We start from the raw sequence: 19,934 nt of genomic DNA, 5'->3' as shown, positions 1-19,934 counted from the left end.
GTTATGATTTTAAGAAGACTGATGTTTGAGGACAATATTTATATAAGTAAAAATTGCTGGTCTACTCAAATAAAGTCTCATACTATCAGGTATTTGAAATACTTTTTCCTGGAATATCACGTCTGGTTTCATCCAGAGTAGATATATCATGGTATCCTTTGGTTTTCTTTTATTTAAAAAAATAAGAAAGCAAAAATGTGATTCATCAAAAATGTGAATACCCATGTAATTAATAATTATAAATATTTAAACATTCTATTAGAGATTTTATTCTGCTCCAACAAGTAAAGCAAATCAACAGATTGTGATTTATTGTGTATTGTGGAATAAATCAGCAAGCTAGACAAATATCCACTAAATGACTCTGGGAGTACAGCCATGAATGTCTCTGATTCCCAAGAGTTGGGTTAATAGAACTTGCTGCTCTTTGTTGCATACTTCTAGATAGAATAAAGGAAGTGGATAGCATTGATTCCTACAGTCCCTTATGAAAATTGACATTAGGAAACATCAGTTTGTGAAAGTAACACACAAGGTCTTCCATTTCTACCCCGAAGGTAGCACAGAGCTTTATCCCTTCAGAACATTTAAACAATGGTTACTGTAGAAGGTGACCACACAGAGATAGTCACTGATGACATGTTTCCCAGCATTGGTTTAACTTGTACAATTACCTACTGTTCAAACATCAACGTACGAAGCCTGTTTCTGCAAGGAGGATGTTAAGCAGCAAAATGCTTTTGTCACTTTTTCAAGACCATCTGTTTCATTGGTAACAATTTTGTGTGAAAGAGAAATTTATTTGGAACCATAATCAAAGAAAATGACAGGGGAAATAGTGAGTTAGAAGGAAATGTCCCAGGACATACAGTCTTTTCCATGTACCAGCTGAGGAAAGAAGCACTTATCATTTCCAGACAACTTGTGACTTCCTTTAAGATCAGCTCCACTCTGCACAGGATGTTGAGGAAGGCCAGCGTGGGGTCAGGTGACCCTTTGACTGGTATTGTGTGTGAAGAATTCTGTGCCTGTTTACAGACATCCTGCCTGTACTAGAGAGAGTTCTCTGGACCGCACATGCCAGGATAGGTGCATTGTGAACTTTCTCCCTAGCCCTGTCTTAAATATGTGTGAGTCCACACCTGTGTGATTCTCTACATTATCACATCAAAATTTACATAGGAAAAAGTCCCCCCAGCTTTCACTCAAAATACTGGACTTTCAGTGATTATGGCCTATAGAGGTGATTTTTTTTTAAATTAGCACATATTGGTTGGATAAAAGGAATTATTTTTATGTTACTGTAGAAGAATGCAAGCCACCTTGACCAAAGTCATCTGTATTAATCTAACTCAATCTGTCAATCATAATCATCTTTTCTTCTATCTTAATATATTCAACATGTTTCATTCTTATATTTTTAAACATACATAATAATATTTTGACTCTATTTCCTCTTCTTCATTCACTTACTTTACAAACCTCTATAACGCAATTGGACATATTTCCAAGGAGTTGAAATTATCATACAGAAATAATCCCAGTAAGCTTACTTTTATCACAGTAGAATTTATATGACCCATATTTCATTTCATTTTATTTTTGTCAGTTGTGGGGCTTGAATTCTGGGCCTGGAAGCTGTTGGTCAGCTTTTCAGCTCAAGGCTAGCACTCTACCACTTTAGCCACAGCACCACTTCTAGTTTTCTAGTGGTTTTTTGGAGATAAGAGTCTCATGGAGTTTTTTGCCCAGGCTGGCTTTGAACCACAATCCTCAGATCTCAGTCTCCTGAATAGTTAGGATTACAGGCATGAGCCACTGGCACCCAGCTTCATATTTTAAAATCAACATGGTTTCTCTATAACTGATGTACTGATAAAAATGGTACATAATGATATATAATACATGTTTGGTTTTCTTTTTTAAATAAGAAAGTAAAAATGTGATTCATCAAAAATTTGAATACCTATTTAATTAATAAATATATAAACATTCCTATTAAAGATTTTATTCTGCTCCAACAAGTAGAGCAAACCAATAATTGTGATTCATTGAGTGTTGTAGATTAATTCAGAAGTCTAGACAAGTACCCACTAAACAGCTTTGGGATTATAGCCATGCATGTCTTTGATTCCCAATAGTTAAGTTAACAGAAATTGCTGTCAGTTTCACACACACACATGATCAATGTCCACTTCACATTTGGAAAAAAAACTACATACAGCAACTTTGTTCAAGGTGATTTCCTTCACCAAACTTTACTTCACCAAGGAAACAATGACTTAGAAAATCACATATTTCGCTAATTGTTCTTAAGATCATAGTTTGACCCTGGATTTGAAACTACAATTTTTCCTGTCTTAAAACAACTAAAATTTTGATTACAAAGCAATGGCCTTGTAAAAATTCATCAACTATAGATTACCTAAAGTTATGCTTCTATATTTATTTCAGTAGGCAGTATTTTGAAAATCTTGAATATAAGCACATTTTTTCTTCAAAAACTAATTTTCATACCAATAGGAAATGGTTTTATGATGAGTTCAGACAAGAAGTTTTTAGTCTGACTCTCACTTCATGACTTTTCAGATTTTCCCTTTGTTTCCTCATACTGGAAAACAAAGAAAATTCAATAAATTATTTCCACTTCATAATCACCATTTTAATTCTTTTCACTCTTTTTAGGAAATATTCACTTGTTTAAATATATCCAGCTAGATCATGTTCTTTCCAATATATTATTGACAAGTTTGTCAGGACTGATTTATCATTACCTTACAAAGTGTTCTTTCAAAAACAATCAAGTCTGGGCTGGGAAAGTGGCTCAGTGGTAGAGTGCTTGCCTTGCATGCATGAGGCCCTGGGTTCGATTCCTCAGCACCACATAAACAAGAAGCAAAAAGCCAGAAGTGGTGCTGTGGCTCAAGTGGTAGAGCACTAGCCTTGAGCTGAAGAGCTGAGGGACAGCGCCCAGGACCAGAGCTCAGGCCCCACGACCAGACCAAAAAAAAACCAATCAGGTCCATTTACAAAGTAAGCCATACTGCACAGGTAGTACATACAGATGCTGGACAGAAAAAAAAAAAAACAGTGCAGAAAGGAGAGGGCCACCAGTCCTGTGAAGTTGAATGATTAGTGTGGTGGCTGAAGGTGGGGAGCACAATGTGTACTGATGGAGTGAGGGATCACCAAGTGAGGTGTGGTGTTCACCAACTGTTAATATGACACAAGTTATTTCATATTACCTATTTCTCACTGTGAAATGAACATAGGATATTAAATATACAGCAAAATAGTAATTATGCAATTCTTCATGGATACATATTATATCCAAATAAATACTTTTTGCCCAGGGTGAAATGATTGATGAAATTGCAATTATAATTTAAAATGACTCTCATTGATTTCTCTTAATTTTGTTGTAGTCCATAGTTAAAATAAACATGCTTGGTACATGACAAAATCTTTTGTTTCAATATGCAATTTCTCATGTTAAAATTTTACAATTTTACTTTATAGCGAAAATCACAATGTCAATATATATGTTAAATTTTTCTAATTATTAGGAATGCTACTTTAAGCAATATATATTTAATAATTTAAAATATGTATATTTAATTCTATAGGATTTGGTGATGTTCTTATTTTGTAACCAGATAGAAAAAGCAACACTTCACACATTGTCTTTAAACTTCTGTCCTTGAACTCATGCCAAGTAAATTTTTTCTGGAAATTGGTCCTGAGAATGACACAATGTTGCCCAATATGCCATGCCCTATAAATGAGGTGCCCTGGAGCTAAGAGAAGCTACCTAGGAGAAGCTGTAACCACTGCTCTATAGAAAACCAAAGTACTTGTTTGGGACTCTTATGAGGCAGAGACTCCCAGAGTACTTTTGATTAAATTAACAAGAACAAAGTTTCTAGAGTGATTTAATTTAACACAGAGGAAAAGAAAAAGTAAATTCATAATACAAAAAAATTTGTATACATGATAAAACAAATACTGCTACATTACACCCATTTCAACTCTTTTCATTCATTTTATAGTTTTTGAGAAGCGAATTGAGGATTAACCAATAATATGGATGATCTTTGATGAGTTCTTGATTTCACCATCTTTGGCTCACAGTAAGTGTTCTTATAAAAACTAAAATCAGAGCAGATAACAGTCACTTTTTGAAAACATTTTTTGAGGATATATGACTTGGGCCTTATGCCAAGTGATGTCAGCATTGCTGGAAATAAAACTGTTTGATTGTTAAAATATGATTTTTGGACTAAATAGTATTTTAAATGATGGACTTTGTAGTATATGATGTGAGCTAGAAATTAACCTTTATGAGTGCTATGATATAAATGTGCACTAGTATAATGCCATAAAGTGAAAATTTGGGATTTAATGTAACCAACATTGCAAACAAATGAACAGTATGTGGTACATAGAAGTTGTCTTCTCTCCTTGCTTACTCTGAGTAATGTTCTGTTCAGATTTACAGAAATAATTATCAATTGAAATATACTGGTATGATCGTGCTGTTTCATTTCAAATATTGAAGTCTAGAATCAACATCCGTAAAAAATTAGTTCAGATAAGATATTTGAAGTTTTGCTTGATTTTCCACATCTAGGATATTGGAAACATAAAGCAGCAACGATTTAACACTTAGGTAGATTGAATATCTTCTTCATGAAAGGTAGTGTTTGGAACAATTTCAAAATGTGTCTCATTAGGAAATATGTTACTACTTATGTTCCATATTCAAGTGTATATGCTTAGTCATTGATAGGTGAGTCAAAGATTAAATTTATTACCAATTTTGAGAAAAAATTACTAAAAATGTCCATAGAACAAAACTTCTTGAACTTATTTATGTGGTCACCTCTCATTTCTCAATAGTTTACAGCGGTACACTATGAGAATCTGGAATAACACAAATGTGCCCTACTTCATCCTTGTGGGATTGACAGATTCTGGAGGGATCCAGCTGGTCCTCTCTCTGCTCTTTCTCCTCATCTACCTGACTACTGTGCTGGGGAACCTGGGTATGATATTGATCATTTGGCTGGATCACCAGCTTCACACACCTATGTATTTTTTTCTCACTCACCTTTCTTTCCTTGACCTATGTTATTCAAATGTCATCACTCCTAAAACGTTAGCGAACTTGCTGACTTCCTCCAAGAGCATTTCCTTCGTGGGCTGCTTCACACAGATGTTCTTTTTCGTTCTGCTTGTTGCTACAGAATGTTTTCTCCTTTCCTCCATGGCATATGATCGCTACATTGCTATCTGCAACCCTTTGCACTACCCAGTGATTATGTCACCAAGACTCTGCCGAGTCCTGCTCACTGGGTCCTACATGGTTGGCTTTATGGATTCCATTGTCAACAACCTTTGCATTAGCAGACTACATTTCTGCAAATCCAACATAATCCATCACTTTTTCTGTGATACATCCCCTATTTTAGTCCTGTCCTGCAATGATACCTACGATGTTGAGATGATGATAATGTTTCTTGCTGGTACCACATTCATAGTCTCACTTATCATAATAGGTATGTCTTATGTGTTCATTCTGTCGACTATTCTGAAAATCACTTCCACTTCAGGAAAGCAGAAAGCCTTTTCCACCTGTGCCTCCCATCTGCTGGGGGTCACTGTTTTTTATGGCAGTATGATCTTTACTTATTTAAAACCCAAGAAGTCTTACTCCCTGGGAAAGGATCAAGTGGCTTCTGTGTTTTATACTATTGTGATTCCCATGCTGAACCCACTCATTTACAGTCTGAGAAACAAAGAAGTGAAAAATGCTTTCATTCGGGTTATGCAGAAGAAAGAGAGTTTCAGGAGATTAAAGTAACAGTCATGCTAAACATTTAAACTTGCCTTTGTATTTTTTGGAGGGTAAGAAGATTTCCTGTCTCTCTCTAAAAATACTTCCTTTATATTTGTCCAGAATTAATTTTTGTCCAGAATTTTTTTTTCTTGTGCATACTCTCAGCAATTCTGAGAGTATGCTTTAGAAGTTCATACTATCATTGTATATCATGAAATGTGTTAAATATATGATCTCTATATATGATTTTCTTTTAAGCAAAACTAATGTTCAAAATATGATGACATGCCTACTGTCATATTACAATTCTTAAATAATATTATGTACTTGTAGAACGAGGTTATGATTCCATAAGTCAGGTTTTAAGTAAAATTCATCTTGATCAACATTACTCCTTCCATCCTTCTCCTCCATCTTTTTCCCAACCATCACTCTCCTCAAGTTATGTAGTATAGTGTTTGTGTTAGGACATAATGTTACTGTGACACATGTATTTGGATAATAGAAATAATTGCCAAGTTATTGAACACACAAACATAAAAATACCTGAAAAGGTTAAACATCATCAGTTCCCAAATTTTCATGTAGAACAAAGTAAACTGTTGAGTTAGTATTCATTATAGGAAAATAGCATACAATAGGTTGGAGAATATTTGCCAAATATTGAAGGGTATTAAGAAAGAGAAACATTGTAAATATTAGACATTGTGTGCATGTTTTTGTATTTAAATGTTTGTGAATATATGTATATATATAATTACATTTTGCAACAAAATTTCTGGCAATTCCTTAACTCTTTTCTGCAGATTTCTTAGTTGACTAAAAACAGTCTAACATTCGAAAATCTATTGTCAACCAAAGCTGTGAAATAAATGTGTTCTCAATTATGTGTGCAGAATTAAGTGTACTATAAAGTACTTTTGACATATTGTAGAGTAAAAATCCACATGCGGCAATTACCTTCTAAACATTTAAAACCTGTTCTTGTCTATGACACATCAAGAATGCACTTGTTTCATTACTTTTATCTGATTCCTTTAGATATATAATATTCTTTATGAACAAACTCCTCAATTAAATACTGGACACAGATTTTAAATATATTTTATAGAAAGAAGTTGTAAAGCAATAAATATTAATTTATTGTGTTTTGTTGCATCCTATAGATAGTATTCTAAAATTTCTTTAATTTATAATTTTTATCCACATTTTCTTATGTTGGATCCTTCATTTTCTCTGTGATTTAAAGGTTAGTGCATAATAATATCTATTGTTCTTTTTCTTTTTCCTTTTATCCTTTCCTTTTATAATTATTTTTTCTCTTTTTATGTTGGTGTTGTTACTTTTGTTTTACCAGTTCTGGATTTTGAAATCAAAGACTCTGCATTGTCTAAGAAAAAGTAGTATATATACACAATGGAATTCTATGCCTCCATCAGAAAGAATGACTGCCCCATTTGTTAGGAAATGGAGACTTGGAAAAAATTATATTAGGTGAAGTGAGCCAGGCCTAAAGAAACATAGGTCCCATGGTTTCCCTTATTCGCAATATCTATTATATGTCTGAGACAAACAGAAATGGTCAGATAAGTTGATGTTAGGCCACATGAACCCCAAGATAAGGACTCAAATGTTTTTTTTCTTCCTTGCTATTGTTTCTAACATATTTATAAGATGATTTCTTTGCTGCTTTGTATGTCCCTTCCTCAAGGTATAACCCTGTTTTCACTGTATTTGATGATGATATAATTTGTGTAGGGGAAGAGAAAATACAAATTATTTAAATAGGGATTGCACCAATGAGATGTACAAAATATTACTTTGAAAAACGAACTTTACAACTTTGGAGCTGGATTGGGGAGGGAGCGGTGGGGGGAGGGGGAGAAGGGCTGGGGAGGAGATGGGAAGGGATGGTAAGGGAAACAAAGGAGGAGGCAACAATGCTTTATAAGAAATACACTCATTATCTTGCTCATGTAATTGTAACCGCTCTGTATGATATTTTCACAATGAAAAAAAAAAGGATTTCACAATAAAAAAGAAAGGAAAGAAAGAATGAAAGAAAGAGAAAGAGAGAGAGAGAAAGAGAGAGAGAGAGAGAAAGAAAGAAAGAAAGAAAGAAAAAAAGAAAGAAAGAAAGAAAGAAAAGAAAACATCATGCTATTTAAACAATACCGGTAGCCTTATTTACTCTAGTTTTTTTTTAATTTTTATGTGGGATCTTTTATTGTTTCTAACCACTGGCCTAGAGACATTATATTCCTATGTACATTTACTGTGCATTTGTGATTACAGACACATATCCTCATGCCTGGCTTATTTTTTCATGTTTTCTCACTAATATTTTGCCTGGGATAGTCTCAAATTTTTGCCATTCTCATACTTTGCTTCCTGGGTAAGTAGAGTTGTAAGTATGAGTCTACATACTTGGCCCTATAGTTCTAATTTTTATGTATTTAAATTTTTATTTTTGAGCCTGGTGCCAGTGGCTCATGCCTATAATTCTAGCTATTAAGGAGGCTGAGATCTGAGGATTGCTGTTCAAAGCCAGGCGGGGAGGGAAAGTCCATGAGACTCTTATCTCCAATAAAGCAATAGAAAGCCGGAAGTGGTGCTGTGGCTCAAGCAGTAGTGTTTGCCTTGAGCTGAAGAGCACAGGGACAGTGCCCAAGCCCAGAATTCAAGCCCCACGACCGACAAAAAAAAATGTTGAAACTATGGTAACTTTAAGATGCATTGTACAGGGCTGGGAAGGTGGCTCAGTGGTAGAGTGCTTGCCTTGCATGCATGAGTCCCTGGGTTCGATTCCTCAGCACCACATAAGCAAAAAGAAAAAAGCCGGAAGCGGCGTTGTGGCTCAAGTGGTAGAGTGCTAGCCTTAAGCTGAAGAGCTGAGGGACAGCACCCAGGCCCAGAGTTCAGGCCCCACAACCGGACCCCCCCAAAAAAAACAGATGCATTGTACAGATGAAAAGACAAATTAAGTTGTAGCCTCTTTGTACCTGTATTTGATGTTGATATAAATAAATAAATACGACATAACTGCATGGTATGATTTTATGTCATTTGTTCTTGAAAATTTAAGGTCAAATTATATTTGAATATATTCCTATATATTTCTATGTGATTAAAATACAATTTGGGTTATTAATAATTTAAAGTTTTTCTTCTACTTAAAGCTATCAAGTAATTTATTCTTCAAATAAATATCTTTAAATAAATATCTTTAAATTCTTTAAATAAATATCACAAATATTGTCTTTTTCTTCTTTTTGAGAATTTCACCTTAATCCAGAATGACTTGTCTTCTTGGATATCTGGTCATGTAGAATTCATATTTTTGGATATTCACATTTTTCTTAATTGTAATTTTAGGAGATTAGAAATAAGAAGTAACTAAATGCCTAAAGTCTACTGATATCTTTTTCTGATTCATCTTGATCTTGTAAAGGCCTAGGAAATTTCACGTAGAAAAGGCTTTTTTGATTTTTCTTGTCTTTCTGTTCTTGTCAACACTGAAAAATGTAAACAGAGCATAGAAATTTATGGTTAGTGTTTAGTCTAATGTCATCATTTAACAGAATGAGCATTTAAGAGATAGATTGCTAGTATTCAGATAATTTAAAACTTATTTTAATCATATAACAGGTACACCTCACAACTTTGTGATTCCCATTGACAGAAAGTTATATAAATTTTGGTCCTTGAGTCTACTGACTCATTCTCATATCTGTCATGTTCATATAGATTCTAATTCACATGCTCCTCAATGTTCTTTTACACATTCCTTTCTCAAGGCATGGTCATTTGTGTTGTAACAATTTGAAGGAAAACAAAAATATAATGAAAACAGAAAAGAAAAATCATATGGTATGAGAGGAAAATTTTCCTTCACAATTTTAATACCTTGATTTAATTGGTAGAAAATCAGAGGAGGAAGGATGAAAGGAGACAATTGTAGAAAGATGAGTACATTCACTAACATTCTAGATGATTGTTCCATGGAATGTATTTGAGGAATAATAGCAATAAAAGATTAGTACTTATAGATTGGATCTAGCATAAGAGAAATCTCTCAAATCTGGTTAATTTCTTAAATATTATATCAGTCATGCATATATGTATGCATATGCATATACATGCATCCAAAATATATATGTATACAAAATGTATATGTATACAAAAATAATTATGAAATATAAAACCTTATATTACTGCCAGTAATTTCATGAAGAATAAAATTAATTTCAATGATTGAAAATATCAAGGAGAGTATCTATTAATGGAGAATTGATTTAATATTGGCATGATCACACCAAGGATGGATCTCAGGGTATGTGAGGACATATATGTGGGAAAATTGTTATGTGAATTGCTTCACAAGAATTCAGACCAGGAAATTGACTCAACAATTCATGCTAAAGAAATGCTGTGAACAATGAGATCAATGTTTTATAGTAAAGGATTCAAAACCATGAAATGTGTTCAGGTTAAGTGAAAAGTTATACAAAAACTAACAACACGAAATGTACTTATTACCTTACTCACGTAACTCTAACCCCTCTGTACATTACCTTGAGTATAAAAAAGGACTTTAAATCCAAAAAAACCCCAAAACCTAATAACAACAACACTTATGTCCAACAATATTTAATATGTATCTTGGACTGTGTATCTGGCATATAAGAGACAGTATCTATGTTACATGTTGTATGATCATAATTGTAACTAAAATTCCTGATCATTTCTTATTTAGTTTCTGACAATATAGATTTAGAAGGGCATCCCTTATATTTACTTTTAGTTTTACTCAATTCTAAAACCACATGTCAATGTCTAATTTCTTTCAACAACTTCTTCATTGCTTGCTTCACATCTTTGTTTCTCAAACTGTAGATGACAGGATTCAGCATGGGGATCACAATGGTGTAAAATATCGACACAATCATGTCATGGTTTGAATCATAGCTGGAACTTGGTCTCATGTAGCTGAAGAGGATCGTCCCATGATAAATGGACACTCCAGTCAGGTGAGAGCCACACGTGGAGAACACTTTTCTCCTCCCTTCACCAGAACGCATTCTCAGAATGGCCAGCAGAATGAAACCATAGGACACCAGAACAATCAGAATAGTGACTATCTCAATACAGCCCACAAAATAGAAGAGTAGAAGCTGGTTTATTTCAGTGTCAGAACAAGAAATAGCTAGTATTGGGGGGATGTCACAGAAGACATGCCTAATTTCATTGGTTCCACAGAAGGACAGAGTGAAAGTGGCCACCGTGTGTATTGTGCCATGTATAAATCCAGCGATATAGGAGGCAATGATGAGGGGCACATAGACTCTGGGTGACATGCTCACTGAGTATAGAAGAGGGTTGTAGATGGCAACATACCGATCATAAGCCATTGCAGCCAATAGAAAGCATTCTGTGGTTCCTAAAGTCACAAATAGAAGCATCTGGGTTGCACATCCAATAAAGGAAATGGATTTGTCTTCTGCTAAGAAATTGACCAACATTTTGGGGGTCACTACTGTAGAATAACAGGCATCCAAAAATGATAAGACACTGAGGAAATAGTACATGGGGTTGTGGAGGCGGGCATCCCCTATGACCAGTACAACCAGGCCGAAATTTCCTATCAGTGTGAAGAGATATATCGCAAGAAAGAGGAAGAATAAGACAACTTTCAGGTCAAAATCATCTGTGAAGCCCATTAATATAAACATGGTGACTTCGGTTTTGTTCTTCAAATGAATCTTACATATCTCCAAGTCTGATGAAAGTCTGTCCATTGCACTTTTTAATTCTTGATTCCAAGTGATGTACCCCATGGGAATAAAGGCTGTCTCTGTCCTTATTGACTATATCTGGGCTGAAACACCTTAACTTCTTCCATAGTTATGAGGTTGGCTGCAATGAAGAATTTCACACAAACATTTCAATTTTACCTTCTAAAGTAAAGGAAGATAAAATTTTTGTTCCTTTGTTGGCTAATTTTATCCTGTTTGATAACCCTGAAAATTAATGTGATTTTAATATTCAGTGAATATTGCAAGATTTTTCTACTCATTATTGGTATATTACATACTCTGAAAGTTCACCAAGATGCATGCCTATAAGCATACATGAATAACATATATATTTTAGGGAAAGTACATACCCAGGTAGTAATCCCAGTTTTATTACACAGCTCATGATACATGTCTTATATTTCAGGCCTCTTAAAATAGGAGAACCCAAACTTACATCACAGGTAAAGATATTATAAAATAAAAATGTCTTCATTGTAAAATATTTACATATAAGTTGAAAGTAAGGTGCATTACATTTATTTTTAGCTCATTGAATACATGCCCCTTTCAACTACAAATCATTTCATGGCTACTCCTTCAACAAATGCCTAATTCTATTTAGTAAAACATTTTATTTTGGAGATAGATGTATACTATTTATTCCTTGTTTTAGAATTTTTATTGTTAAAATACTGTGTAGAGGGGTTACAATTACATGGGCAAAGTAATGAGTACATTTCTTACCAAGCATTGTTGCCTCCTCCTTTGGTTCCCCTTCCGATCCCTCCCATCTCCCCCCAACCAAAGTTGTAAAGTTCCTTTTTCGACATAATCTCTTGTACATCTCATTGTTGCAACGGGTCCACCTGTATCCCTAATTAAACATTTTGTTTTCTCCCTTTCCATCCACAAATTATACCAACGTCATATACAGTGACAACAGGGGTTATATCATGGGGGAGAATAAAATTATCTTTCCCAGCCCTGGTGTCTCACATCTATAATTCTCAGGAGACAGAGATCTGATGATCTAGCCTGGGCAGGAAAGTCCAAGAGACTCTTATCTCCAATAAACCACTCAGAAAACAAGAAGTGATGTTGTGTTTCAAGTGTTAGAGTGTTAGCCTTGAGCTGAGGAGCTAAGGGACAGTGCCCAGGCCCAGAGTACAAGCCCCACAACCAACCAAAAAAAGTATCTTTAAGTATATATGAGATCTCTTTACAAAATTTTGGTCTCTATTATTTATTTACTGTTCTTTATTCAAATTTAGCTTAATAACATAAAGCTTATTTCTCTTTCATAACTCTTGCATTGTTGCAAAGTTCTTAGAGATAACTTTCTATTACAATTGATTACTATTGTGTTTTATAAAATGTTAGTGTTTCTTTTGGAGGTTTCAAAATTATTATAAAATCAATGTCACTGATAGAGTGAATTAATTTTTTTGTCAAATCTATTATTTGATTACTGGATTATTTGATTACTCAATACTATTTTATTGTCTTAATTCAATGATTATCAAGAGAAGGAAGTGCATATCTCAATTACTCCCAGGATTTTTAAACAGAAGTAACCCACAAGTCACACCACCAGAACACAATATTCACAACAGTAAGAATCTTGCTGTGCACTTCCTGACAAGCAGCTTTATTTTGTTATGTGGAAAGTAAGTCTATGCATAATTATTTTCAGCACCAGGGACAGCTACTGAATTGGGAAGTTGATGTACAACAGATTCAAAGTCCATTTCTTCTGCAATAATTAAAAAGTGATTGCTTCACCTGGACTCACAATAATGTACCAGATCAATTTGGCAGAAGACTAACAAGAGACGAAGAAACTGAACTCCATTTACAACTGACTCCATCTCACAAAACTATGCCAGTGTTAGGCTCACTGTCCTGTTTTACCACACCAAAAGAGACACCCTTACACTCAGTTGAGTTTGCTTGGGCTGAGACACTGTGTTGTTACCCCAAGTATTCCTTCCCAATGGACTTTAGCTAGACTTCCTCAGACCAGAACACAACATCCTTCAAATTTGTTTTTAGAATAATTCCCTTATTAAGGAAGAAATGATGCTAGCTGTCACCAGTACACTTCAAGATTAAATGATTTAGCATCTGGGCTTATTCTGCACATTACCTTTTTGATTCTCAGCATCCATTCCATTTCATCATAACAACTCCCAGATGTTGCTCTGACCTGGGTCTTCCCATCTTGATTCAAGTTTATCCATTGATACTCAGCCTTAGGAGGTTTACTGAATTGTGGGAGTGAAGTTCTCTTTACTGAGAATGTTTTAGCATTGTCAGATGAACACCTCAAAGCACTATGTCAGAATGTTCAATGAGCCAGGCAGAAAAGAAAGGCAGTGTGAGACAAACAGAGCCACAAGTTGAAATGTCTTGAATTCTGGAAACAACACTGATGGTGCTGGACCCAGCTGTGCCTGAAGTGAGTATATTCCCTGGACTTTTCGGTTATGTGGACGAATACATACCCTTTTGGGGCTTCTAAAAATCTCATAGTTAGCCCATGATCAACATAAACTTATAGAAATTACTCATCCTCCAAACCAAACCAATCACTGATTAAAATGCTTACACCTGTCATCTTCAACTGGGTGATCACAGGGTACCATTCTGTGATATTCATGAAAGCATATTTTAATGATTTAAATTTTAATTACCCAGAAATAGTAGTTGCATATAAAATGTAATTCATTTAACAAAATAAGAGGGACATATCATAAGATTATTTTAAATAACGAAAAACACCATATCAGAAACTACTAAGTTTTTAGGTTTTATATGTATTTACTAGATTAATATTTACACACATATTTATATATGTGTGTGATATATACAGTATATATTTATCTGTCTCAGTAAGAAAGTCAAATGAAAGCACAAGCTTCCTAGTTCAAGCCCCAGTATTGACAAAATAATATTATAATATATAAATTTAAGTTTCTTTAATACATCTGTCAATAAAATCTGCTAGCAAATGTGAATGCCTTTCATGTTGAATATTAATCAATAAATATCAGTTTATGAGCCAAGTCATATTACATTCTAAATTATGTTTCATTAGAATATTAATTGATTTCATTATGGAAGCTGTAGAAATATTTATGTTTATGTTTATTTAGTTTAGTTTAAATATTCAGCTAAAGGGAAAGCATATCCTTTCTAAAATTTGAATTAAATGTGATAAAATAGAAAAATAATATGGAAAGGCAGTTTATAAAAAGAGTAAAGATAAGCTGATAAATTACATCATTTCATAAGAAGCCACTGGGTGTTGTTAACCCATTAAAACAGGTAGCAATTTGACCTTGGTTAAATTACACGTCTAACTTGGACTTCGTTTCTGTTTTGTTTTGTTTTTATTGGTCATGGGCCTTGAACTCTAGGTCTCAGCACAGTCCCTCAGCTCTTCATCTCAAGGCAAGCACTGTACCACTTGAGCCCCAGCACCACTTCTGGTTTAATGATGGTTTACTGGAGATAAGGGTCTCATGGACTTTCCTGCCTGGGCTGGAGTTGAACCATGATACTCAGCTCTCAGCCTCCTGAGTAGTTAGGATTACAGACGTGAGCCACCGGTACCCTGGGGAACTTTGATTTTTATATATAAAAAGATGATACAAATTATTGCAAATAAGAGAAAACATGGAACCTGTATTTCTTTGGGTCTGGCTCACTTCACTTAGCATGACTTTTTCCAAATCTTTCCATTTCCTAACAAATCAGGCAGTGTCATTCTTTCTGATGGAAACATAGAATTCTATCATATATATATATATATATATATATATATACACATGTGTATATATATATATGTCATATATATATATACATATATATGTGCCACATTTTCTTAATCCATTCATCTATTGAGGTGTTTTTGGGTTGGTTCCATATCTTATCCATGTACTGCAATAAACTAGGACAATCTTATCAGATGAACAGAAAAGCTCAAAAACTATGTGCATATTACCATATAAGATGATGCTGTACGGAATCAACCCCAAGATATAGACACAAGAGGTTTTTCTTTGTTGTTGTTGTTTTTAATGTACTATATAATTATTTTGTTTCTTTTGTATATTCTTCCTCCACAGTATATCTCCCATTGATACTTTATTTGGTTTTGTTACCCTACATCTTGTATACACATTTATCTAATTTGCGAAGGGGAATTAGAATAATAAAATGCTGAAATAAGGACAGAAGTTGACCCATTGCAACAATGAGACTCACAAGACACTATGTTGGAAATGAACTTTTCCACTTCAGGGATGGGGGGAGAAGTGGGAAAAGTGGAGGAAGGAAGGGTTAGTTGGAGGAAAACAAAGGAGTAGGTAACAATACTTGACAAGAAATGTACTTATTACCCTACTCATGTAACTGTAAGCCCTCTGTACAGCATCTTTACAATAAAATAAAATTTTCAAAAAGATGATACATCGTACAATTTTTCTAATTCTTTTGTGGATCACTAGCCAAGATGTAAAATCAACAAAGATGCCCCTTCGTGGACAACTGGATTATGTGGTGTGCATATATACAGAGGCATTCTACTCTTCCATCAGAAATAATGACACTGTACCATTCATAGAATAATGGAAAGATGTGGAAAAATTTACATTAAATGAAGTAAGCCAAACCCTAAGAAATGTACACTGCATTGTTTGTATCATTTTTTGGAAACTAGGATGTGCCTATATATCTAAAAGTAAACATGCTTGCTGTTTAAAAATACAGTTGGACATGATAAATTACACAATAAGTCTCTAGGGATTCATACAGACTGAGACCAAAGGAGAATATTGTTTGGAAAGGATCACAAAGGTGTAATAGCTATGTGCACCTGACCATATCAAATAATGTTTATCAAAATGCACACCAGGAAATAGAAAAAGGAAGGTTTTTGTATGTCCTATTTATTTGCTTATCTGTCTTTTGTAGGACTAGGGGAGACACAGAAATGGCGGAGGGGGAACAAAGGATGAACAAAGGCAGCAATGATACTCGCTAGCCACATTTTTGCAAATGAATTATACAACTTGGGCATGGGATAGAAAAACTGGGAGAGAACAGGGGAAGGGGTGACATTGTTCAAAAAGAAATGTGCTTTTTACCTGACTTATGTAACTGCAACTCCTCTTTATAATAACAATAAAAATGCAAAAATAAATACAGAAACATATTTCTAGTTAGTCCCTAAGAAGATGAATGGACCATCAGAAAGAATAACATTGTTCCATTCATAAGGAAATGGAAAGACTTGGAAAAATTGCATTAAGTGAAGTAAGCCAGACCCGAAGAAAATTAGGTCACATGATTTCTCTCATTTGTAAAAAATAGAATATGTATATAATATTCTTTACAGGGTTCTCAGTAACCCAACTGCTTAATGCACAGGACTATATATAATGAAGGATATCAACATTAATTCCAATTTATGGAAACAAGAGGTTCTTATTAGACCCTGTATGCAATTTGTTTTCTTAGTTTTATGTACCTCGTGGTTTGCAGATTAGATAATGCAATATAAGGAAGGGAAAGAGAATCACAGAAACAACAGACCAATGGATGAAATGCAGCAACATTGATACTCACTTGACACTATGTGAGATGTGAACATTACAACTGGGTGGGGGAAGCGGTAGTTGGGAGATAATGAGGGAAGGGGTAACAATGATTATAAAAGCAAATGTACTTTTTGCCTTACTTCTGTAACTATAATGCCCTGCTCATCACCTTTTCAATAAAATATATTTCTATTTAATAGCAATAGAACTCAAACTTAAGATGTCTCTCATGGTTCACAACAATTTCTCACAATTTCTGCATGTCCTTATCATCACCTCACCATGATATTCCAGAATGTTGGAAATAATAACCCTGAGATGATAGTGAGGCATTGCTCTTAACTTGATGTATTGAAAAACACTAAGATTGTATCACATATAAAAATTCAAAATATTTTTTGTTACTATCAACTTGTCCAATCGTGCAAATGATCTCAATATTTGAATCATGTCAGAAAGGAAAAATTGAAAACAAAATAAAATACACCAGGAGCTCATTGAAATCTATTGCTTATTCCTTATTTCTGATGATTAACTTTACTAAAAAATGGATCACATCACTAAGTTGCAGCTCTATCTATTAATTGAGATATGTAAAGAAATCTTTATCTTTTCTATGCTCTCAGAATATGCTTTTATTCAATTGGAATTAAAATATTAAGTAAAAACAAAATATTTTGTGTAAAATTTAAATATCCACACTTATACTCTAGTTTCAAAGTCACAATGACTTTCAAAATAAGTGAAGAAAATATCCTCTTACCCATGAAAAAGAGCTGTTCATTCAATTTCAAAATATTATGAGTCTTGTGCATTTGTACTATTATACTAATCTCAACTGCTTGTGTCCATAGGGAGTTTCCAAGGAGACAATTCTCTTTGTTGTAGGAAAGAAATCCATATAGATGGTATTTTTTCAAAACAACAAGGCAGTGGTTCGAGAAAAATCAACCATGCAATCATGATTATGTAAAGGAACTTTGGCATTTACTTTAGAAAGGATTCCTTTGTGGGAAAATGTAATTTTACCAAACATCCCACACTGTGACACTAATTATTAATGTCATGATGATTTGATAATTTCAATGCATTGAAATTCATTTTCTTCCTTTTGGGAATATAATCAATGAAGTTTTTAGAAATCTTGTAATCATCATAAAATAAAGCATTGTTATTTAACCTTAATATTGTATGAGGTATGTGAAATAAATGTATATTCATGGAGAATTTAATAGTAAAGACAAGGCATGGATCTAAGATATGCAAGTATTGATTGTAGAGATGAATCAGTATAAAAATGACACCATTCTGTAGAGTAGAAATTAGAGTTTGAGGGATCATTCAGACATAAGGTTGAAATGTTTTGAGGCATGTCAAATTTATTTTTGCATAGGACATATATTTTAGGTTTATAGAGGGGATCCTAGAGCCTAGAACATGTTTAGAATACTTAAATATACTTTTGTGGGCTGGGGGTTTAGCCCAGCGGAAGGGTGCCTGCCTGGTGCGTGCAAGGCCCTGGGTTCGGTCCTCAGCCTTGGGGAAAATATATATATATATATATACTTTTGAACTTATAACACTTAAATAATAGACAGAAAAGTATTTGAATAAAAAATGCCTCAATAAATAGAACACATAAGAAATAGCTTCACACATTTTCTGCCAACTTATTTCAACAAAGTAGCAAGGAAATTTCATGTAGAGAAGACATTAAAAAAAAAAGATCAGAGGACCACCTCATGTATAACATATGCTTGGAGCTCAAAAATAGCCTCCTCAAAAAACAAGCCCTCGAAGAAACAACAACCCAATTAATAAATCGATTAATGCTTTAAAGAAAGACTGCTCAGAAGAAGAAGTAATAATGCCCCATGGAAACAGAAAGAAATGTTCAACATTTCTGGCCATAAAATAAAATAAATGCAAATCAAAGCAATATTGAGATTCTACCTCAGCCCAGTTGGAATGGCCATTATCAAGAAAACTAACAATAACAGATGCTGGTGGGGATGTAGCCAAAAGGGAACACTACTTGTTCATTCTGGAAATCAGTGAGGAGGTTTTTCAAAAGACTATACATAGAGCTACCCTATGACCCAGATATTTCATTCCTGGGCAATTATCCAATGTACCACAAACCAGGCCATACTAATGCTGCAAGTACAATGATGTTCGTTGCAGCATTGTGTATCATAGCCTAGATAAGGAATCAATCCAGATACCTCAGTGGATGAATGGATCAAGAAAATGTGGTTTATAGATACACAATAGAATTCTGTGCTTCCATCAGAAATAATGTTATTGCACCATTCATAAGGAAATAGAAATGAGGTTTTTTTTTCTTATTTTGCTTTTTGGTTTGTTTGTTTGTTTCACTGTTTTCCTGCTTTGTCCCTGCTTTTCATTTCTATACTATTGCTTTGTAAGTCTGTTTGGGGGAAGGTAAGTGGAGCACAGAATTGGTGGTAGAAAGGGTGAACAAAGGTGGCTATGATACTAGACACAGTTTTGAAAATGAACTATCCATCTTGTGGGGGAGGGAAATGGGGGGAAGGAACCAAGAGAAAATGAAGGTGGTAAAACTGTTCAAAAAGAAAACTATTCATTAACTGACTTATGTAACTGTAACCCTTCTGTATATAATCTTTATAATAAAATTAAAATATGTTTTAAAAGATTCATGTCACAATT

General features: G+C 34.1%; 2 protein-coding genes across 2 annotated transcripts; one reads left to right on the top strand and one right to left on the bottom strand.

The window, feature by feature from the left end:
• The first annotated feature begins 4,915 nt into the window (after positions 1-4,915).
• LOC105995466 (olfactory receptor 8H1-like) lies at positions 4,916-5,863 on the top strand. Its single transcript, XM_013029182.1, has one exon. The coding sequence runs from the start codon at positions 4,916-4,918 to the stop codon at positions 5,861-5,863; it is 948 nt and encodes a 315-aa protein (XP_012884636.1).
• Positions 5,864-10,668: 4,805 nt separating this feature from the next.
• LOC105995446 (olfactory receptor 5T3-like) lies at positions 10,669-11,637 on the bottom strand. Its single transcript, XM_013029160.1, has one exon. It carries the CDS (start codon positions 11,635-11,637, stop codon positions 10,669-10,671), a length of 969 nt encoding a protein of 322 aa, XP_012884614.1.
• Positions 11,638-19,934: the final 8,297 nt, after the last annotated feature.

Source organism: Dipodomys ordii, unplaced genomic scaffold (genome assembly GCF_000151885.1).
Source record: "Dipodomys ordii isolate 6190 unplaced genomic scaffold, Dord_2.0 Scaffold117, whole genome shotgun sequence".
NCBI lineage: Eukaryota > Metazoa > Chordata > Mammalia > Rodentia > Heteromyidae > Dipodomys > Dipodomys ordii.
Note: the sequence above shows the minus strand (reverse complement) of the source record. Positions and strands in the feature narration are given on the sequence as shown.